Raw genomic sequence first — 23,897 nt, forward strand, 5'->3', positions numbered from 1 at the left:
CAGTTTTCCCAACACCATTTATTAAATACGAAATCCTTTTTTTTTTAATTTTATTATTATACTTTAGGTTTTAGGGTACATGTGCACAATGTGCAGGTTTGTTACATATGTATCCACGTGTCGTGTTGGTTTGCTGCACCCATTAACTCATCATTTAGCATTAGGTATATCTCCTAATGCTGTCCCTCCCCCATCCCCCCAACCCACAACAGTCCCCGGGGTGTGATGTTCCCCTTCCTGTGTCCATGAGTTCTCATTGTTCAATTCCCACCTATGAGTGAAAACATGCGGTGTTTGGTTTTTTGTCCTTGCAATAGTTTACTGAGAATGATGGTTTCCAGTTTCATCCATGTCCCTACAAAGGACATGAACTCATCATATTTTATGGCTGCATAGTATTCCATGGTGTATATGTGCCACATTTTCTTTATCCAGTCTATCATTGAGGGGCATTTGGGTTGGTTCCAAGTCTTTGCTATTGTGAATAGTGCCGCAACAAACATACGTGTGCATGTGTCTTTATAGCAGCATGATTTATAGTCCTTTGGGTATATACCCAGTAATGGGATGGCTGGGTCAAATGGTATTTCTAGTTCTAGATCCCTGAGGAATCGCCACACTGACTTCCACAATGGTTGAACTAGTTTACAGTCCCACCAACAGTGTAAAAGTGTTCCTATTTCTCCACATCCTCTCCAGCACCTGTTGTTTCCTGACTTTTTAATGATGGCCATTCTAACTGGTGTGGGATGGTATCTCATTGTGGTTTTGATTTGCATTTCTCTGATGGCCAGTGATGATGAGCATTTTTTCATGTGTCTGTTGGCTACATAAATGTCTTCTTTTGAGAAGTGTCTGTTCATATCCTTTGCCCACTTTTTGATGGGGTTGTTTGTTTTTTTCTTGTAAATTTTTTGAGTTCATTGTAGATTCTGGATATTAGCCCTTTGTCAGAAGAGTAGGTTGCAAAAATTTTCTCCCATTCTGTAGGTTGCCTGTTCACTCTGGTGGTAGTTTCTTTTGCTGTGCAGAAACTCTTTAGTTTAATTAGATCCCATTTGTCAGTTTTGGCTTTTGTTGCCATTCCTTTTGGTGTTTTAGACATGAAGTCCTTGCCTATGCCTATGTCCTGAATGGTATTGCCTAGGTTTTCTTCTAGGGTTTTTATGGTTTTAGGTCTAAGATGTAAGTCTTTAATCCATCTTGAATTAATTTTTGTATAAGGTGTAAGGAAAGGATCCAGTTTCAGCTTTCTACATATGGCTAGCCAGTTTTCCCAGCACCATTTATTAAATAGGGAATCCTTTCCCCATTTCTTGTGTTTGTCAGGTTTGTCAAAGATCAGATAGTTGTAGATATGTGGCATTATTTCTGAGGGCTCTGTTCTGTTCCATTGGTCTATATCTCTGTTTTGGGACGAGTACCACACTGTTTTGGTTACTGTAGCCTTGCAGTATAGTTTGAAGTCAGGTAGTCTGATGCCTCCAGTTTTGTTCATTTGGCTTACGATTGACTTGGCAATGTGGGCTCTTTTTTGATTCCATATGAACTTCAAAGTAGTTTTTTCCAATTCTGTGAAGAAAGTCATTGGTAGCTTGATGGGGATGGCATTGAATCTATAAATTACCTTGGGCAGTATGGCCATTTTCACTATATTGATTCTTCCTACCCATGAGCATGGAATGTTCTTCCATTTGTTTGTATCCTCTTTTATTTCATTGAGCAGTGGTTTGTAGTTCTCCTTGAACACATCCTTCACATCCTTTGTAAGTTGGATTCCTAGGTATTTTATTCTCTTTGAAGCAATTGTGAATGGGAGTTCACTCATGATTTGGCTCTCTGTTTGTCTGTGATTGGTGTACAAGAATGCTTGTGATTTTTGCACATTGATTTTGTATCCTGAGACTTTGCTGAAGTTGCTTATCAGCTTAAGGAGATTTTGGGCTGAGATGATGGGGTTTTCTAGATATACAATCATGTCATCTGCAAACAGGGACAATTTGACTTCCTCTTTTCCTAATTGAATGCACTTTATTTCCTTCTCCTGCCTGATTGCCCTGGCCAGAACTTCCAACACTATGTTGAATAGGAGTGGTGAGAGAGGGCATCTCTGTCTTGTGCCAGTTTTCAAGGGGAATGCTTCCAGTTTTTGTCCATTCAGTATTATATTGGCTGTGGGTTTGTCATAGATAGCTCTTATTATTTTGAGATACTTCCCATCAATACCTAATTTATTGAGAGTTTTTAGCATGAAGCGTTGTTGAATTTTGTCTAAGGCCTTTTCTGCATCTATTGAGATAATCATGTGGTTTTTGTCTTTGGTTCTGTTTATATGCTGGATTACGTTTACTGATTTGCGTGTGTTGAACCAGCCTTGCATCCCAGGGATGAAGCCCACTTGTTCATGGTGGGTAAGCTTTTTGATGTGCTGCTGGATTCGGTTTGCCAGTATTTTATTGAGGATTTTTGCATCAATGTTCATCAAGGATATTGGTCTAAAATTCTCTTTTTTTGTTGTGTCTCTGCCCGGCTTTGGTATCAGGATGATGCTGGCCTCATAAAACGAATTGGGAAGGAGTCCCTCTTTTTCTATTGATTGGAATAGTTTCAGAAGGAATGGTACCAGCTCCTCTTTGTACCTCTGGTATAATTTGACTGTGAATCCATCTGGTCCTGGGCTTTTTTGGGTTGGTGGGCTGTTAATTACTGCCTCATTTTCAGACCTTGTTATTGGTCTATTCAGGGATTCGACTTCTTTTTGGTTTAATCTTGGGAGGGTATATGTGTCCAGGAGTTTATCCATTTCTTCTAGATTTTCTAGTTTATTTGCATAGGGTGTTTGTAGTATTCTCTGATGGTAGTTTGTATTTCTGTGGGATCAGTGTTGATACCCCTTTATCATTTTTTATTGTGTCTAGTTGACTCTTTTCTTTATTAGTCTGGCTAGTGGTGTATTTAGTTAATCTTTTCAAAAAACCAGCTCCTGGATTCATTTATTTTTTGAAGGGTTTTTCTTATCTCTATCTCCTTCAGTTCTGCTCTGATCTTAGTTATTTCTTGTCTTCTGCTAGCTTTTGAATTCGTTTGGCTTGCTTCTCTAGTTCTTTTAATTGTGATGTTAGCGTGTCAATTTTAAATCTTTCCCACTTTCTCCTGTGGGCATTTAGTGCTAAAATTTTCCCTCTAAATACTGCTTTAGCTGTGTCCCAGAGATTCTGGTACATTGTGTCTTTGTTCTTACTGGTTTCAAATAACTTATTTATTTCTGCCATAATTTCATTATTTATCCAGTAGTCATTCAGAAGCAGGTTGTTCAGTTATCATATAGATGTGCGGTTTTGAGTGAGTTTCTTAATCCTGAGTTCTAATTTGATTGCACTGTGGTCTGAGAGACTTTTTGTTATGATTTCAATTCTTTTGCATTTTCTGAGGAGTGTTTTACTTCCAATTATGTGGTCAATTTTAGAATAAGTGCAATGTGGTGCTGAGGAGGATGTATATTCTGTCAGTTTGGGGTATAGAGTTCTGTAGATGACTACTAGGTCTGCTTGGTCCAGAGCTGAGTTCAAGTCCTGAATATCCTTGTTAATTTTCTGTCTCGTCAACCTGGCTAATATTGACAGTGGGGTATTAAAGTCTCCCACTATTATTGTGTGGGAGTCTAAGTCTCTTTGTAGTCTCTAAGAACTTGCTTTATGAATCTGGGTGCTCCTGTTTGGGTGCATATATATTTAGGATAGTTAGCTCTTCTTGTTGCATTGATCCCTTTACCATTATGTAATGTCCTTCTTCGTCTTTTTTTTATCTTTGTTGGTTTAAAGTCTGTTTTATTAGAAACTAGGATTGCAACCCCTGCTTTTTTGTTTGTTTTTGTTTTGCTTTCCATTTTCTTGGTAAATCTTCCTCCGTCCCTTTATTTTGAGCCTATGTGTGTCTGTGCATGTGAGATGGGTCTCCTGAATACAGCAAACCAATGGGTCTTGACTCTTTATCCAATTTGCCAGTGTGTGTCTTTTAATTGGGGCATTTAACCCATTTACATTTAAGGTTAATATTGTTATATGTGAATTTGATCCTGTCATTATGATGCTAGCTGGTTATTTTGCCTGTTAGTTGATGCAGTTTCTTTATAGTGTCGATGGTCTTTACAATTTGGTATGTTTTTGCAGTGGCTAGTACCAGTTTTTGCTTTGCATGTTTAGTGCTTCCTTCCGGAGCTGTTGTAAGACAGGCCTGGTGGTGACAAAAGCTCTCCCAGCATTTGCTTGTCTGTCAAGGATTTTATTTTTCCTTCGCTTATGAAGCTTAGTTTGGCTGGATATGAAATTCTGGGTTGAAAATTTCTTTTCTTTAAGAATGTTGAATATTGGCCCCCACTCTCTTCTGGCTTGTAGGGTTTCTGCAGAGAGATCTACTGTTAGTCTGATGGGCTTCCTTTTGTGGGTAACCTGACCTTTCTCTCTGGCTGCCCCTCACATTTTTTCTTTCATTTCAACCTTGGTGAATCTGATGATTATGTGTCTTGGGGTTGCTCTTCTTGAGGAGTATCTTTGTGGTGTTCTCTGTATTTCCTGAATTTGAATGTTGGCCTCTCTTGCTAGGTTGGGGAAGTTCTCCCGGATAATATCCTGAAGAGTGTTTTCCAATTTGGTTCCATTCTCCCTGTCACTTTCAGGTACACCAGTCAAACCTAGGTTTGGTCTTTTCACGTCATCCCATATTTTTTTAGAGGCTTTGTTCATTCCTTTTCATTCTTTTTTCTCTAATCTTGTCTTCATGCTTTATTTCATGAAGTTGATCTTCAGTCTCTGATTTCCTTTCTTTCGCTTGATTGGTTCAGCTATTAATACTTGTGTATACTTCACGAAGTTCTCGTGCTGTGTTTTTCAGCTCTTTCAGGTCATTTATGGTCTTCTCTAAACTGATTATTCTAGTTAGCAATTCCTCTAACCTTTTGTCAAAGTTCTTAGGTTCCTTGCATTGGGTTAGAACATGCTCCTTTAGCTCAGAGGAGTTTGTTATTACCCACCTTCTGAAGCCTACTTCTGTCAATTCGTCAAACTCATTCTCCATCCAGTTTTGTTCCCTTGCTGGTGAGGGGTTGTGATCCTTTGGAGGAGAAGAGGCATTCTGGTTTTTGGAATTTTCAGCCTTTTTGCACTGGTTTTTCCTCATCTTCGTGGATTTTTCTACCTTTGGTCTTTGATGTTGTTGACCTTCAGATGGAGTTTTTGTGTAGGTGTCCTTTTTGTTGTTCATGCTATTCCTTTCTGTTTGTTAGTTTTCCTTCTGAGTCAGGCCCCTCTGCTGCAGATCTGCTGGAGTTTGCTGGAGGTCCACTCCCAACCCTGTTTGCCTGGATATCACAAGTAGAGGCTGCAGAACAGCAGAGATTGCTGCCTGTTCCTTCCTCTGGAAGCTTTGTCCCTGAGGGGCACCCACCACACACCAGCCGGAGCTCTCCTGTTTGAGGTGTATGTCGACCCCTGTTGGGAGGTGTCTCCCCGTCAGGAAGCATGGAGGCAGTTGAGGAGGCAGTCTGTCCCTTAGCAGAGCTCAAGCACTGTGCTGGGAGATCCGCTGCTCTCTTCAGTGCCGGCAGGCAGGAATGTTGAAGTCTGCTGAAGCTGTGCCCACAGCCACCCCTTCCCGGAGGTCCTCTGTCCCAGGGAGATGGGAGTTTCATCTATAAGCCCCTGACTGGGGCTACTGCCTTTCTTTTAGAGATGCCCTGCCCAGAGAGGAGGAATCTAGAGAGCTGGTCTGATATTTTTTAATGGGAAATAATTTTTCTTGTTGGTGTAGTTTATCCAAGTTTTTTTTTCCAACCTGTAAATGATAACTTTGTGAGCTTTTCAGAAGAAACTGATAATTTTTGGATATTTTGAATTCAGTATTTACCTTATTTTTACTATAACAAGTAACAGTGAATTTAAAACAGGCAAAGAAAACAAACAATGAGCTTCATGAATTATAACTCAGTACTTATTTTCTCCCTCAGTCAAAAAGAATGTTAAGCTGTGTTAATCTACAAGGAATTTTGTTAATGTTGATATAATGTTGGCTCTGTTAGGAGTGCCTGAACAGAGTGCAGACATCTTGAGAGATTTAACTTACGCAACTCAATTTTCATAAGCATTTCAGTAACTATCCTTAAAGTCATTGTAAATGTTGATATGAAAATTGTTTTCTCAAAATCTTCTGAATAATCAACACTCAAGGGAAAGGTTTTAGACAGTATTTTAAGAAATTTGACAGGAATGGAAAATCAGAGGAAGCCATCTAGAAAATTTTACTCCATGGCAGTCATGAAGAATTCTTTGTTAGCCAAGGGCGATACTACAGTGTATCATGTACTATAAACAATACCCTCCAAGGGTCAGAGAGGGTCTTTGAAGTTATCTACTGCCATTTTCTTTCCAGGGCAGGGATTCTGTCTTTAGCATCCTTGAGAATTACGAAGTATTTTCTAGGTAGTATGGGGTACATAAAAGTAAGAGCAATGTTAGAGGTACATAGAAATAATTGTTACATGAGCTCAGAGGAAGGAGGTATTACTGACTGGGTAATCAGAGATTCTCTGCAGAGGAGGTGGCTCATAAGCAGGAATTTACTTGTGAAGGACAGGGAGAATTTCACTTGAGAAAAAGCCTGGCCCAAGCAAATATGTGGAAATTAGAAAGCATAGGGTGTGTTTGAGGAACAGCAGATAGAATTAAGGGCTGGAGTCTCAGTAGGACATGCAATGTTGATTGTTCTCTGGGAGCATTGCAATCACTTCTAGCAGGGCATATTTGCAATACAGCAGGCAAGGTTTAGGCCAGTAAATTGTTTCCTTCAGTTCTAATTGAGTTAGACATCATTAGTGCCATTCTTCATTGGGATGAACTGAAGAAGAGTCTGTGATTCAGAACAAGTTGAATAAATATGCACCAAATGCCCTGTGCTTGTAAATATTTATGACATGCTGTCAGTATAAATTGTATTTACTATATGTTTCAAAATATTTTTGTTAGCAAACATTTGCTTTAAAAAGATGCATTTCTGTACTCTCTACATAAAGTTGTGGATTTCATATTGATAAATTTTCAAATGCAAAACAAATACTCCTTCTTTATGTATAGACACAGGGAACATGGAGGTTCTGCACCTGTATGGAAGTGAGGAACAGAAGAAACAGTGGCTTGAGCCTCTTCTTCAAGGGAACATTACCTCTTGCTTCTGTATGACAGGTAAATGCCAGTCACCATTCTCTCCTTGTGTAGTCGTCAGTCATCCCGGAGTTATTATGGATGAGCTGAAGAAATACAGGATGTGGTTCTGTGTTTCAGTCAAATTTGCCATTGGCCAAAAATGTGAGTATGTTTATTTTGAGCCTGTTATTAAATTTTGGCATTTTCAAATGTTCAGAAAAATATGATCCTCTCCTTTGTTAGAATATCAGATGATGTTCTCTAGTAGCCTGCTATAGCATTAGCAGCAAAGTAAACTTAGTTTCACAATTTTTTGATGTCATTACTAAAATTGCTATATATGAATATTTAAGATCATCTTTGCTCTTATGTATGAAATATCTATCTTTGTGATAATTTTATATTGATACTTATAAAATATTCAACTCTTCCATAAACCCAGAAAAATAGAAATTTCACCAGTACTGGACATATGGCTCAAATTATAATCATGTGGTAAAATAAAGGAACATGTTAATAAAAACAGATTTAATATCATTTGTACATAGGAAGCATTAAGAACTCTTCAATAGAAAAAAATCATTGTTTTGTGATTTAGTTTAGAATTAAACCAAATTTTGCTTGTCCATAATTTTTAAGTGCTTTCAATAATGGCCAGATTTTATTGTTTTGTATAACATAGTATACATTTATACAGTACTCCTCTTTTATCTGAAGGGGATATGTTCTAAGACCCCCAGTGGGTGTCTGAAAACTGGGGATAGTCCTGAACCCTATTTAGACTATGTTTTTTCTTATACGTATGTACCTATGATACAGTTTAATCTATAAATTAGGCATAGTAAGACATTAATAATAACTAATAATAAAATAGAACAATTATAACAATACTCAGAATGGTACACTATTTAAAAATTACGAATTGTTTACTTCTGGAATTTTTCACTTAATATTTTTGGAATGCAGTTGGCCTCTCATAACTGAAACCTCAGATAGCAAAACTACAGATAACTGGGGACTACTATAATAGCAGAACTGATCTCCGTTTAAATCAGTAATAGGCATTTATTGAATACCTACAGTAGGATGTGTTGTCTACAAAGCACTAGGTGGGGTTTACAAAATAAATAGAATACACAGCCCTCTTTCTAAAAAAGAAAAAAAAAAAGCAAGTCTTAAGTTTTAGGAACAGAACACATGGGATATCTGAAGGACTCATTTAAAGGGGGTGTCATATTAGCAAGTGCAGATTGCTATGATTGAGAGCTAGACAGTTCTGAAGTGTCATGCAGTAAAGCAGTTGTCTAAGGGTGTCCCATGGAGAACTTTCTGAAGACCTTAAGTGTTGAACAGGCTTTAAAGAATGCAAAGTATATAAATCAGTGAAAGCATTCCTGATGGAATTTGCAAGGCACATTAGAAATTGCTTAAGACAGTAAACTATATGGGGGGGAATCTGTCTTGCCAATCAATATTTAGTACATATCTCCATTGTGAGAAGTAGAAAACATTACTTTTATCTACATTTGCTGATTGGAGAAAGGACTGGGTTGTATCCCAACTCATATATCAGTGAGGAAGCCAAAAATACAATTCAAAATACTGATCCCCAATGTTCAGTATACTTCATTCATTCACTCATTCTTTCAGTGCACATGTATTGAATACCTACTGTGTGTAGGTTATGGGAAAAGCAGGGTGGAATGGGGAGTGAAAGGACATTGGAAAAGATAAAGATGCCTTTGTTTTTAAAGTTTTCATATCCTTATCTAAGTCTACTGATGATATCTGCCTGCCTGCAAATTCAGCTTTTGTTTATTTATAGAACCTGATGTAGCTTCAAGTGATGCCACAAATATTGAATGCAGCATCCAACGAGATGAAGATAGCTATGTAATTAATGGCAAGAAATGGTGGAGCAGTGGTGAGTGTTCAGCCTAATTTTTTCACCTAACACATTGATCCTTTGTGCCAGATGCTATGCTAGAATATTGCTGTGATACATAGTGATCAGTTTCATGATCATAATTCTTTAAATTCTGCATGTGTAGGCCAGGTGCGGTGGCTCACAACTGTAATCCCAGCACTTTGGGAGGCTGAGGCAGGTGGATCACCTGAGGCAAGGAGTTCAAGACCAACCTGGCCAACATGGTGAAGCCCTGTTTCTACTAAAAATACAAAATTAGCCAGGCATGGTGGCAGGCATCTGTAATCCCAGCTACTCAGGAGGCTGAGGCAGGAGACTTGCTTGACCCCAGGTGGCAGAAGTTGATGTGTGCTGAGATGGCACCACTGCACTTCACCCTGGGCAACAAGAGCAAAACTCTGTCTCAAAAAAATGAAAAAAATAATTAATTCTGCATGTGAAAGCATTTTCAAACTTAGAAATAGTGGTTGAAAGAAAAAGTAATTTTAAAATAACATATGTTGGTTAGGTGATGTTTAAGAGCAGAAAACATGTCATTTTTTTTAGTTTTAGAGATAAAATTCATTATTGCATGCTATTTTTGACCAGTGTAATTGCTAGCAAAATTTAATTTTAGTAGGAGCATATTACCTGGATTATAATAATTTACAGCAAATTTTTTTTAAAAAGATAAGCTGTACATGTTAATTAACAATAATTTATTGTGGTACATATTTTTATTACTCAAAAATAAAGTGTTCAAATGAAAATAGGACATTTTATGCATGGGATAATATATTTTTTAGTCAGTCGGCAGTGGTAGACTCATATAAATGGATGAGTTCTTTAGGAAGTTAAGAAATTGGAACCCAGATGAAAATGATAGTCTGAGGATTACACCTAGACTGTATATGATAAACCTAACATTTGTCATGATAACCAGTTATTAGTAAGAAAGTTGACATCATAGAAGCAAATTATGTCTTTAGGAACTTACCAGGAATGTTTTGAAAAGAATCAGAAAAGCTTATTATAGTTTGTTTGTTTTTTTATTGCTTTTTTGGAGGAGGTGGATTTTATAAAATTACTTACAAATTAAAAAAACAGAAAAAAAAGATAGTTGGAGTTCTGCTGCATACTTACTCAAGTACTAAAATTATGCAGAGAAATCGTTCTTGTATTAAAACTTAGGTAATTAAAAATAATTATAAATGCCTTTTAACATGAACCTCTTTAATAATCTGTTTTAGATGGCCTAACTTATAGCATAGTGGGTTTGTTTGTTTTTTTAACTTCTTTTATTTTGAAATTATTATAAATTCACAGGAAGTTACAAAGATGGTACAGAGTGGTCCTGGGTACCTTTCACCCAGTTTTCCCCAATGGTTCCATCTTACATAATTATGCTATAATATCAAAACCAGGAAATTGAAATTGGTACAATGTGTGTATACAGTTCTGTGTCATTTTATCACTTGTGTAGATTTGTATAACCACTGCAACCAAGATACAAAATTATCACCACAAAGCTCTTCTTCTTTATAGCAGAGTGTTCTTATTCATTTATGCCTGTTACAATTATTTTCCTATATTGTTCATTTTAATTTTCATGTTTTGTACATTTATTATCTTGTTTCCTCTTCTTGGCTTTTATTTCTCCCCTTTCCCCCAACCCATTCTTTATTATAAGTTGCGACCACGGCGTCTGAGATTTGAGTTTCAGAATAATGCAGATGTTTTATTTGAGGGGAAAGCATCATTCATATGTATCCAAGCAAAAGGCAGAGCAGTTTTACCTTTAAATGCTAAAAGTACTGGTTGGCTCTGTAGGACCCTCAGAATCAAAAGGAAACTCCTCCACACTTTGTCTCTGTCTTCTCCAGGACCCATATTTCTTGGCCACTTTCATAACGTAGTTTTTGAAAGATGCTCCCATAAAAACATAAAGGATTGGGTTGAGGCAGCTGTGAAAGAGTGCGATGCTTTCTGTGATTTGGATGGCAATGTCCATGCGTTTGCTCATGTTGCAGTTGGTGATCAGGGAGTAGATGATGTCTATGGCTCGGCAGAACTTGACAATGTTATAAGGCAGCTGAGTGACGATGAAGACTATAACGACTGTGAGCAGAACTTTTAGGGGTCGAGATATTTTAATGTTTGGCATCTTCATGAGTGTCCTTGCCGTGATAAAGTAGCACACCCCCATAATAAGAAAGGGTACTACAAATCCGATGCAGATCTCTAGCATTTGAATCGATGCTTTCATTGATGTTCCTAGGTAGCGGGGAAAAATGGGAATGCACCTAGCATTGTCATTTACTGTATAAAAAACCAGCTGGGGTATGCTCAGCAAGATGGCAACCATCCAGACACAGAAACAGATGATCCAGCATGGTTTTCCCACTCCTGATTGGCTGGGAACTTTAGTTACTGCCACATATCTGTCTATGCTGATACAAGCCAGAAACTGCATTCCAGAGACAAAGTTTAGTGTGTACAAGGCTGAAGTTATTTTGCACATTATTTTCCCTAAAACCCACCCATGAACTGCATTAACAGCCCAAAAAGGCAGAGTGAATAGAAGGAGTAAATCTGCTACAGCCAAATTCAGGATGTACACATCTGTTTTGGTTCTCTGTTTCTTGTAATAGGCATAAATTGCCACTACCATGGAATTGCCTGCAAGTCCAATGACAAAAGCTATTGTGAGGAATACAGGGAGGAAAACTTTTGCAAATTCTCTGACATCTTCTTTGATACAGATCAATTCATATTGACTGTAGTCATAAGTGCCATTCATTTCATTTTCCTCATAATAATAATCTGTTGACTGGTTCTGTTCCAAAGCCATGGCTCCAATCTAGATGGCAAAAAGAATACAGGATAGATATTTGTCTAAATATGCTTAAAAGGAAACAGTTTTTATCAAGCTGTTTTGTTCTTTCCCTAGAGTATAGCCTGTTGCTGTAACATATGTGAGCCTGAATCTAGCACTCTTTGAAACACTTTAATGGAAGCCACATTGGAATATGACCCCAAGATTAGTTACTCAAGCTTTGCTTGTACAGTTCTGTGTGAAAGAGCTGGGATTCGAACAGGACAATAAACATAATGCCCTGGAGAATTTTCTTAATCATTAAATCCTAAATAAAAGTGAAGACTTTTATGTAAAACTGATTTTTAAAATATGAAAATTTAATTAGATTTTAACTAAAAAGAATAGTGTTATAATTTTTACATACATAATTTTGCGAATCGTAAAAGTATATCTATAACAAATTTAATAAAAATGAAAATAGTAAATTACTTGGATTATTTAAATTTATTTTTTATTTTGATGTTATTTATAAATTTAATTTAAATAAGTTAAATAAATTCTCTCAGCATTTGCACTAAATTTCACTAGTTGCCTTTTATAAAACAAGATCTCCTTTAGCCAACTTCCCTCCAAAACTGGTCACTACTTGCTTATTGTATACTGTTTTTCAGTAGCACCACTATCCTCTAATCATCTAAGCTGTAAGCCTGCTTCATTCTTGTCTTCTCTCTTACCTTCATCCCTGATTCCCAATCAGTTCCCAAGTTCTGATTCTGCCTTCCAAATAGGTCTTGAATCTGTCTTCTCCTCTTAATCTGCACTCTTCCACACATTTGCACAGTTCAGCTATTATGTTTCTCACCTAGCCTACTGCAATATCTTTCTTTTTTAATATTTAATATTTAATTTTTTTTTTGAGATGGAGTCTCATTCTGTTGACCAGGCTGGAATGCAGTGGCACAATCTCGGCTCACTGCAACCTCCGCCTCCCGGGTTCATGCGATTCTCCTGCCTCAGCCTCCCAAGTAGCTGGGATTACAGGCACACACCACCATGCCTGGCTAATTTTTTCTATTTTTAGTAGAGATGGGGTTTCACTATGTTGGCCAGACTGGTCTTGCACTCCTGACCTTGTGATCCGCCTGCCTCGGCCTCCCAAAGTGCTGAGATTACAGGCGTGAGCCACTGAGCCCAGCCTATTTTTAAATTTTAATCCATTTATTTATTTATTTATTTATTGACCAGGTTATGAGACTGTTTAACTTTTGTATTTTTGATAGAGACGGGGTTTTACCAGGTTGCCAAGGCTGGTCTCAAACTCCTGGGCTCAAGCAATCTACCTGCCTTGGCCTCGCAAAGAGTTGGGGTAACAGGCATGAGCCACCGCACCTAGCCAAGCAGTATCTTTCTAACTGATACCCTGTTGTTACTCCTCCTCAATACCTCCTTGTCAAAAACGTTTTTCTTATTTCCACCAGAGTATTTGATCTCTAAATTGCCAATCTGCCTCTCCTCTGTTTTGTTCCTCATCTGGAAGACACATCTCTTCACCTGAAAGCCACAATCCAAGCTCCTTAGCATAACACCCAAGGCTCCCTTCATAATGCGGTGCCATCCATGGCTCCTGCCACCTCTCCCTACTCTGTGTCCACACTAGAGACAGTGACAGGACTAGTTTCTCAGCAGTGGGCTGGCACCCACCATGCAGCAGCGTCTGTCTACATCATTGCTCATTCTGCTCCTTTATCTACCATACAATTTCCTGCCCTTCCCTGGAAGGGCCAATTCCTACTCAATAAACGCAGATGCCACCTCCCCAGAAGACTTTCCTGATGTATTAGCAATCTCTACACACCCCTCAGAGAACGGATCCATTCTGTGGAAAGGATGTGTTTCCCATACTACCTTGTTCCTCTAGGTTTTAAGTTCCTCAAAGCATGACCTATTTGATTTGTGTTTGTAAATAAAATCTTGTTAATGTGCCTGGCACAAAGTAGCTTCTCAGTAAATATTTGTCAAATTAAAGGTTTTGCCAACAGGTATAAAGCTGTTACTCTAGAATGGATAGATAGTATGCTAGCAATCTTCCATGTCAACATTGTTACTGCACTATGTTGGCTACTAGCACCCCGTAGTATTAAGATAAGCTTGCACAGAATTCATAAGTTTTGGAATGTATAAAATAATGACTTTCAGTGTTTTTATTATAGCGCTGAATTTTTTTTCCTTTTTCTTTAGCCTTTCTATTTTCCTTAGGTTGTTTTTGTCCTCTGAAGTATCTCAAATATTCTTATAGAATCAATAATGAAAATATTATTTTTAAAACAGTGTGCCAACTTATAGTACATTTTCAAAAGAAATGTTCTTATGTTTGCTAACTTTTTTTGAACGAATATAGCAAAGAAAAGAAGGCTCTGAAGAAAGATACCACATAGAAGAATTGCTTTCATTATGTAAAAACCGGGTGCCAACTTTTTAAAATGACTCTTTTTATCATTAAAGTTACTTAAAAAGTTCCAATCTGGAAGACTACTCTGGTCTTCATGTTCTTATGCATTAATTATTAACACAATATGAACCTTGTTCTTCCTTTCTCTTTCATCAGAAAATCTTGAACCTGATGATAAGGAATAGTATGGCCAAATATTATAATATATTAAAGAAGGGAATTTTTAAGTAAGAATTAATCTTACTAAAAATGTGAGTAAAAAAGAGTAGAAATGGAATTATTTGCAGAAATGATCCTTCTGGCAGATATATAGACATGCTTTTAAGTGTCTTTATAATTACTATGAGAACAAAAAAAATCAGTACTTGTAAAAGAAAGTTAATAAAAGTGGTATAATAAAACCTATTTTGTCCTTAACAAAGTTTTACTGACAAGTAATGGTATTTAAAATCATATTTTCTTCTTGCTATATTAAGATTTTCATTTAAGGTTAAAGTGTACAGCTATTTTCAAGTAACTCTTTTTTTTTTTTTTTTTTTACAAGTAAGCATTTAAACTTTTATGCATCAAGACTCCCTCTGTATAAGTAAATATACAAGGTCTTTGGGCTTAAAAAAAATATTCAAGTCAGAATAAGAAAAGAAATAAAGTACCAACCTGTTGCAGTCGGCAGAGAGGAGCAGTCTTGAGTACAGAGTATAAAATCAAATGACCTAATTCCAGCTACTTTTGTTTTCACTTTACACCCCGCCTTTATCTTGTATCCAAGAAGGCTTTCCTGAAATTTAACCTTGTGAGCACTTGATCTTTTATTTCCTGTAAAACCATCTGTGAAGTTAAATTCAACTTCTTAAGTGGTTTAGGTTACAAATTTGAAAAAAATCCATCTTTTTTCAAAAACTATAGACCTTTCAAAGTTTCCACTTAGTCAAAGGGGACAAGAAATGCCTGCAGCTGAGCTACTGACTGCTGAACCAGGAGAATCCACCTGAGGGCATCTAGGCAGCATTTGTAGGTAGCATCTAGAGAAATACTCTCTAAAGTTATTTTGCCTAAGAAAGAAAGCAAATATGATTTTAACCAAGAAAAATATCTTTCTGAAGACTAAATTATCAAAGATTAAATTATAAGTAATCATTAGGTATTTGCAATAGAATTTAACATTTTTATGCCACATCATTTAATATTTATTTAAACTACTAGACTCTTCCTGGCTTCACTGTACTTTCTCTATCCTTGTCCCAGTGTATTTTCCCATGGCTTTAAACTCTCTTGCTTTCTTGTTACCTTTTTTCCCAAAGCTAGAATATGAACCTTCAAAATCCTTCAGTCTGGGAGGCTGTTTATTTTTTCCACATTTCCGCACAAATAAGTTAGAGAAAGAAGAGAAATTTATGCTGATTTGGCCCTCGTGGTCTATTTGAACTTGGCTTTCCTCAAATTTGCATGGCAGTTATCTATTTTTTCATGCAAGGCCAGGCTCAGTGTCCACCTGCAGAAATTATTTCAGACCCATGCCATTTTTTCTTTTTTTCTCTTTTTTTAAAAAAAAAACTTTTAATTTCAGGGGTACACATGCAGGTTTGTTACACAGGTAAACATGCATCATGGGGGTTTGTTGTGCAGATTATTTTATCACCCAGGTATTGAGCCTAGTACCCATTAGTTATTTTTCCTGATCCTCTTTCTCTACCACCCTCTACCCTTTGATAGGCCCCAGTGTGTTCCCCTCCATGTGTTCTCATCTTAGCTCCCACTTATAAGTGAGAACATGCAGTATTTGGCTTTCTGTCCCTGTGTTAGTTTGCTAAGGATAATGGCCTCCAGCTCCATCCACGTGCCTGCAAAGAACATGATCTCATTCTTTTTTATGGCTACGTAGTATTCCATGCTGTATAAGTACCACATTTTCTTTGTCCAGTCTATCATTGATGGGCATTTAGGTTGATTCCATGCCTTTGCTATTGTACATAGTGCTGCAATGAACACATGCATGCATGTGTCTTTATAATGGAATAATTTATATTCCTTTGGGTATATACCCAGTAATGGAATTGTTGTCTTGAATGATATTTCTGTCTTTAGGTCTTTGAGGAATTGCCACACTGTTTTCTACAATGATTGAACTAATTTACACTCCCACCAATAGTTTGTAAGTGCTCCTTTTTCTTCACAACCTCACCAGCATCTGTAATTTTTTGAGTTTTTAATAATAGCCATTTTGACTGGTGTGAGATGGTATCTCACTGTGATTTTGATTTGCATTTCTCTAATGATCAGTGATGTTTAGCTTTTTTTCATATGATTGTTGGCGGTATGTATGTCACCTTTTGAGAAGTGTCTGTTCACATCCTTTGCCCACTTTTTAATAGGGTTGTTTTTAATTGTAAATTTAAATTTCTTATAGATGCTGGATATTAGACCTTTGTCAGATGCATAGTTTGCAAAGATTTTCTCCCATTCTGTAGGTTGTCTGTTTACTCTGTTGATATTTCTTTTGCTGTGCAGAAGCTCTTCAGTTTAATTAGGTCCCATTTGTCAATTTTTGCTTCTACTGCAATTGCTTCATCATGAATTCTCATAGTAGCCTACAAGATCCCACAAGGTCTGCCTCCATCCCTCATTGTCTCTCTGACCTCATTTCACACTACTCACCCCTTTGCCTACTTGTTCTGCCACACCCAGCTTCTTGCTGTTTGAGAGCATACCAGTCACAATCCTATCAGGGCCTTTGTACTGGCTCCTCTGTCTGCCTGGAATGTGCTCTGTCTTAGTAATTGCAAAGCTCACTTCCTCTTCTCTTTCAAGTCTTTGCCCAATCACCACCAGCTCACTGAGGCAATTCTTGATGACTCTACTTAAAATAACCCTCACCCATCTGGACTCCCAGTCCACCAGACCCATAGCACTTATCACGTTCTAATGCACCATATCATTTATGCTGTGATTGCTGTAAATTGTCTTTCACCCTGTATTAGAACATAAGCTTCATCAGAACAGGGACTTTTGTTTGCTTTGTTCATTGATATATCCCGAGTACCAAGAATAATGCCTGGCACATAATGACTACTCAAAAATATTTTGAATTAATAAAAAAATTCTACTGTCCACTTTGATTATTATCTAACAACTGGTCTGCAACTGCAGCCTCCATAATTATCAGGTAATAATCTCTTTGATCTTTCTATATGATACACAATACTGACTTGTAGGCATTTGCAAGTACTATTACACCTGTCTAGAGCACTCTTCCCACCCTATATTAGTTCCCCAGCTTCTATTTACAATTCAGATTTAGGTCTGACCTTAACATTAATCCAGGAAGCCTTCCATAACTCTTTCAGATTAGATCAGATATACCTACTCTTCTATAGTCTTTTCACTGTATTGTTGGTACTTATTTAAATTTTCTATCTTCCATAGCTATCTTATACCCTGCTGTATCCTCAGCATTTGTCTTGGTACCTTACTCATGGTACCAGCTTAATGAATAATAATTAAATTCATGAATCAATCAACTGATGTTTAAGTAACTTATCCTCCACAGACATAAAGTTTAGCAATGGAGCTGGAATTCTAAATTCAGATCTTTAGTCTATTTTATCATCTTAGCTCTTATATCTCTTTGTTATTTTATGATGCCATCTATTATAGAATCTTGATACTCTTTTATAGATTCAAAAGTATCTATCCCTTTCCTTTATTTACCCCCCAACAACAATAAGCTTTTTTGTAAATAGGATTCCTTTATTGCAAATCGGTTGTAATGCTATAATCTTTACATCTTTTGAATTTACACATTGTTTTTGCTAATTCAGACACATACAAAGCCCTTGAGGCATAGGGGATCTCAGGATTGAGCAGCTTCCTCTGGTAGCGTGTGTATGAATGCTGTGTATAAATCATAGTGTATGAATCATGGTGAAACTAGCTGTCTGGCTGGCCTTTTCCTGTTTTTTCCCTTTTCTCCTGATAGAACTAGGAGAGACAGTGGTAATAGGGAGATTTGACAAAATACGTGAAATAATCATGTAGCTTGGAGGGTAGGCAGAAGCATCACTCACCTTAGGCAACTTTTCAAAGTACTGACTTGATGCTTCTTTAGCTCTCTTCTACTTCTCATATTCCTAAGAACTGACTATGATTCCATTTTGCTGCTTACCATAAATTGGCTCCTACTCTTAACCTCCCTACCCTAACATAGCAATGTCTCTTGTTCTTGAAGAATCTCTCTCCCCACACCCACTTCTCATCCTTTCTCTTGTACTGTCATTTTGTTATGTTGCCCAGGCTGGTCTCCAACTCCTAGACTCAAACAATCCGCCCATCCCGGCCAACAAAAGTGCTGGGATGAATCTGTAATTTTGATGAATATTGCCAAATTGTATTCCATAGGGATGGTATTACTTTGTTCTCTACCAATAATGTATAGAAGTGTCTGTTTTTCAAAAATATTGCCAATAGAATGTGTTGTTTTACTACCACTTTGCTTTCTAAATGACTTGTAACAAATTCAGCACCCATTACCTACCCTTGCCAGGCATGTGTGGAATACTGGATAATAAACTGCTTTTGAATGTTTTCATTATTGCTGTACTCCACGTTTATTTGATTAGTGGTAAAGTTAAGCAATTTTAAAAACCTCTTTTATTATTCTTATTTCCTCTTTTTGCAATTGTGTTCTTTGCCCATCTGTATACTGATTTCTTAGGTGTTCTTTATAATTTAGGGAGCTAAGTATTGCATACATTTTGTCATAAATGTTGAAATATTCCCCCCCCAATTTTTTTTGCTTTTTAATTTTATTTTCTAATGTACAACAGTTTTATATAGACAAACCAATTGATCTTTGTCTTTTGATTTTGATTTCATTTATCATTTTTAAGTTTTAAAATTCTTTCTCACCCAGAGATTTGATAAATATTATATTGTTTTTCTTCTAGTTTTTTATGTCTTGGTTTTTTTAATTTTCAACTCTGATCTATTTGGGATTTATTTTGATCTAACCATTTTCTATAGTAACAACGGTAATAGCAGCAACTTGTAACATTATTACTTAATTCTTATTATTTAGATGTAAACCTAGAGATGGATTCAGTGAATTTTGAAGATTTCCCTGTTAAAAATAACACACACTCTAAGAGAACACATGGGATTTTTTTTTTCTTTAACTGTGGGATTGTACAATGAACATCTTTTTTCATATAAGGGAAATTTTTTTTTAAGACTATGAAAGTTTATTTTCTTTTTTTTAATTATTATTATTATACTTTAAGTTTTAGGGTACATGTGCACAATGTGAAGGTTTGTTACATATGTATCCATGTGCCATGTTGGTGTGCTGCACCCATTAACTCGTCATTTAGCATTAGGTATATCTCCTAATGCTGTCCCTCACCCCTACCCCCACCCCACAACAGTCCCCAGAGTGTGATGTTCCCCTTCCTGTGTCCATGTGTTCTCATTGTTCAATTCCCACCTATGAGTGAGAACATGCGGTGTTTGGTTTTTTGTCCTTGCGATAGTTTACTGAGAATGATGGTTTCCAGGGGGTGGAGCCAAGATGGCCGAATAGAAACAGCTCCAGTCTACAGCTCCCAGTGTGAGCGACGCAGAAGACGGGTGATTTATGCATTTCCATCTGAGGTACCGGGTTCATCTCACTAGGGAGTGCCAAACAGTGGGTGCAGGACAGTCGGTGCAGCGCACCGTGCGCGAGCCAAAGCAGGGCGAGGCATTGCCTCACTCGGGAAGCGCAAGGGGTCAGGGAGTTCCCTTTCCTAGTCAAAGAAAGGGGTAACAGACGGCACATGGAAAATCGGGTCGCTCCCACCCTAATACTGCACTTTTCCAACGGGCTTGGAAAATGGCACACCAGGAGATTGTGTCCCGCACCTAGCTCGGAGGGTCCTACACGGAGTGTAGCTGATTGCTAGCACAGCAGTCTGAGATCAAACTGCAAGGCGGCAGCCAGGCTGGGAGGGGCGCCTGCCATTGCCCAGGCTTGCTTAGGTAAACAAAGCAGCCAGGAAGCTCGAACTGGGTGGAGCCCACCACAGCTCAAGGAGGCCTGGCTGCCTCTGTAGGCCCCACCTCTGGGGGCAGGGCACAGACAAACAAAAAGACAGCAGGAACCTCTGCAGACTTAAATGTCCCTGTCTGACAGCTTTGAAGAGAGTAGTGGTTCCTCTGGGGGCAGGGCACAGACAAACAAAAAGACAGCAGGAACCTCTGCAGACTTAAATGTCCCTGTCTGACAGCTTTGAAGAGAGTAGTGGTTCTCCCAGCACACAGCTGGAGATCTGAGAATAGGCAGACTGCCTCCTAAAGTGGGTCCCTGACCCCCGAGCAGCCTAACTGGGAGGCACCCCCCAGTAGGGACAGACTGACACCGCACTCGGCCAGATACTCCTCTGAGACAAAACTTCCAGAGGAACTATCAGACAGCTGAATTTGTGGACTCACGAAAATCCGCTGTTCTGCAGCCACTGCTGCTGACACCCAGCCAAACAGGGTCTGGAGTGGACCTCTAGCAAACTCCAACAGACCTGCAGCTGAGGGTCCTGTCTGGTAGAAGGAAAACTAACAAACAGAAAGAACACCCACACCAAAAACCCATCTGTACATCACCATCATCAAAGACCAAAAGTAGATAAAACCACAAAGATGGGGAGAAAACAGAGCAGAAAAACTGGAAACTCTAAAAAGCAGAGCACCTCTCCTCCTCCAAAGGAATGCAGTTCCTCACCAGCAACGGAACAAAGCTGGATGGAGAATGACGAGTTGAGAGAAGAAGTCTTCAGACGATCAAACTACTCCGAGCTATGGGAGGAAATTCAAACCAATAGCAAAGAAGTTAAAAACTTTGAAAAAAAAATAGATGAATGTATAACTAAGATAACCAATGCAGAGAAGGGCTTAAAGGAGCTGATGGAGCTGAAAGCCAAGTTTCGAGAACTACGTGAAGATTGCAGAAGCCTCAGTAGCCGATGCGATCAACTGGAAGAAAGGGTATCAGTGATGGAAGATGAAATGAATGAAATGAAGTGAGAAGGGAAGTTTAGAGAAAAAAGAATAAAAAGAAACGAACAAAGCATCCAAGAAATATGGGACTATATGAAAAGACTAAACCTACGTCTGATTGGTGTACCTAAAAGTGATGGGGAGAATGGAACCAAGTTGGAAAACACTCTGCAAGATATTATCCAGGAGAACTTCCCCAATCTAGCAAGGCAGGCCAACATTCAGATTCAGGAAATACAGAGAACGCCACAAAGATACTCCTCGAGAAGAGCAACTCCAAGACACATAATTGTCAGATTCACCAAAGTTGAAATGAAGGAAAAAATGTTAAGGGCGGTCAGAGAGAAAGGTCGGGTTACCCACAAAGGGAAGCCCATCAGACTAACAGCTGATCTCTTGGCAGAAATTCTACAAGCCAGAAGAGAGTGGGGGCTGATATTCAACATTCTTAAAGAAAAGAATTTTCAACCCAGAATTTCATATCCAGCCAAACTAAGCTTCATAAGTGAAGGAGAAATAAAATACTTTACAGACAAGCAAATGCTGAGTGATTTTGTCACCACCAGGCCTGCCCTAAAAGAGCTCCTGAAGGAAGCACTAAACATGGAAAGGAATAACTAGTACCAGCGACTGCAAAAACATGCCAAATTGTAAAGACCATGGATGCTAGGAAGAAACTGCATCAACTAACAAGCAAAATAACCAACTAACATCATAATGACAGGATCAAATTCACACATAACAATATTAACTTTAAATGTAAATGGGCTAAATGCTCCAATTAAAAGACACAGACTGGCAAATTGGATAAGGAGTCAAGACCCATCAGTGTGCTGTATTCAGGAAACCCATCTCACGTGCAGAGACACACATAGACTCAAACTAAAGGGATGGAGGAAGATCTGCCAAGCAAATGGAAAACAAAAAAAGGCAGGGTTGCAATCCTAGTCTCTGATAAAACAGACTTTAAACCAACAAAAATCAAAAGAGACAAAGAAGGCCATTACATAATGGTAAAGGGATCAATTCAACAAGAAGAGCTAACTATCCTAAATATGTGCACCCAACACAGGAGCACCCAGATTCATAAAGCAAGTCCTGAGTGACCTACAAAGAGACTTAAACTCCCACACAATAATAATGGGAGATTTTAACACCCCACTGTCAACATTAGACAGATCAACGAGACAGAAAGTTAACAAGGATATCCAGGAATTGAACTCAGCTCTACACAAAGTGGACCTAATAGACATCTACAGAACTCTCCACCCCAAATCAACAGAATATACATTTTTTCAGCACCACACCACACCTATTCCAAAATTGACCACATAGTTGGAAGTAAAGCTCTCCTCAGCAAATGTAAAAGAACAGAAATTATAACAAACTGTCTCTCAGACCACAGTGCAATTAAACTAGAACTCAGGATTAAGAAACTCACTCAAAACCACTTAACTACATGGAAACTGAACAACCTGCTCCTGAATGACTACTGGGTACATAATGAAATGAAGGCAGAAATAAAGATGTTGTTTGAAACCAATGAGAACAAAGACACAACATACCAGAATCTCTGGGACACATTCAAAGCAGTGTGTAGAGGGAAATTTATAGCACTAAATGCCCACAAGAGAAAGCAGGAAAGATCCAAAATTGACACCCTAACATCACAATTAAAAGGACTAGAAAAGCAAGAGCAAACACATTCAAAAGCTAGCAGAAGGCTAGAAATGACTAAAATCAGAGCAGAACTGAAGGAAATAGAGACACAAAAACCCCTTCAAAAAATTAATGAATCCAGGACCTGGTTTTTTGAAAAGATCAACAAAATTTATAGACCGCTAGCAAGACTAATAAAGAAGAAAAGAGAGAAGAATCAAATAGATGCAATAAAAAATGATAAAGGGGATATCACCACCGATCCCACAGAAATACAATCTACCATCAGAGAATACTACAAACACCTCTATGCAAATAAACTAGAAAATCTAGAAGAAATGGATAAATTCCTCGACAAATACACCCTCCCAAGACTAAACCAGGAAGAAGTTGAATCTCTGAATAGACCAATAACAGGCTCTGAAATTGTGGCAATAATCAATAGCTTACCAACCAAAAAGAGTCCAGGACCTGATGGATTCACAGCAGAATTCTACCAGAGGTACAAGGAGGAACTGGTACCATTCCTTCTGAAACTTTTCGAATCGATATAAAAAGAGGGAATCCTCCCTAACACATATAAGGGAAATTTTATTGTAAAATAGTACTTACTCTAATTTGAATTGTTAGTATTAAAGTTAAAACCAAATAAAGTTCAAGTGTTCTATCTCAGAAATTCAATGTTGGTAGAAGAAACGGCCTTGAGAATTTGTGGATGGCTATCTGTGCTTCATGATATGTAATTGTTTACATCACTTTCTTAATTGTTACAAACCACACTATACGCAAAGGTCGTGTTTTTTTATCCACCTATCATCTCTCCTTTTGTTGGAAAATGATTTTGTGGGT

General features: G+C 37.9%; 2 protein-coding genes across 2 annotated transcripts in view; one reads left to right on the top strand and one right to left on the bottom strand.

Annotated features, from left to right (window-relative positions):
- The window catches only part of ACAD11 (acyl-CoA dehydrogenase family member 11), a 100,125-nt gene that overhangs the window by 43,045 nt on the left and 33,183 nt on the right, over positions 1-23,897 (top strand). Inside the window, exons 12-13 of the mRNA XM_032144165.2 lie at positions 7,125-7,232; positions 9,019-9,117. Coding sequence (XP_032000056.1) covers positions 7,125-7,232; positions 9,019-9,117 — 207 coding nt within the window. The remainder of the gene's footprint in view (positions 1-7,124; positions 7,233-9,018; positions 9,118-23,897) is intronic.
- ACKR4 (atypical chemokine receptor 4) lies at positions 9,698-12,218 on the bottom strand. The gene has a single exon (XM_032144172.2). The coding sequence runs from the start codon at positions 11,948-11,950 to the stop codon at positions 10,898-10,900; it is 1,053 nt and encodes a 350-aa protein (XP_032000063.1). The 5' UTR covers positions 11,951-12,218; the 3' UTR covers positions 9,698-10,897.

This window comes from Hylobates moloch, unplaced genomic scaffold (genome assembly GCF_009828535.3).
Source record: "Hylobates moloch isolate HMO894 unplaced genomic scaffold, HMol_V3 SCAFFOLD_22, whole genome shotgun sequence".
NCBI classification, from domain to species: domain Eukaryota; kingdom Metazoa; phylum Chordata; class Mammalia; order Primates; family Hylobatidae; genus Hylobates; species Hylobates moloch.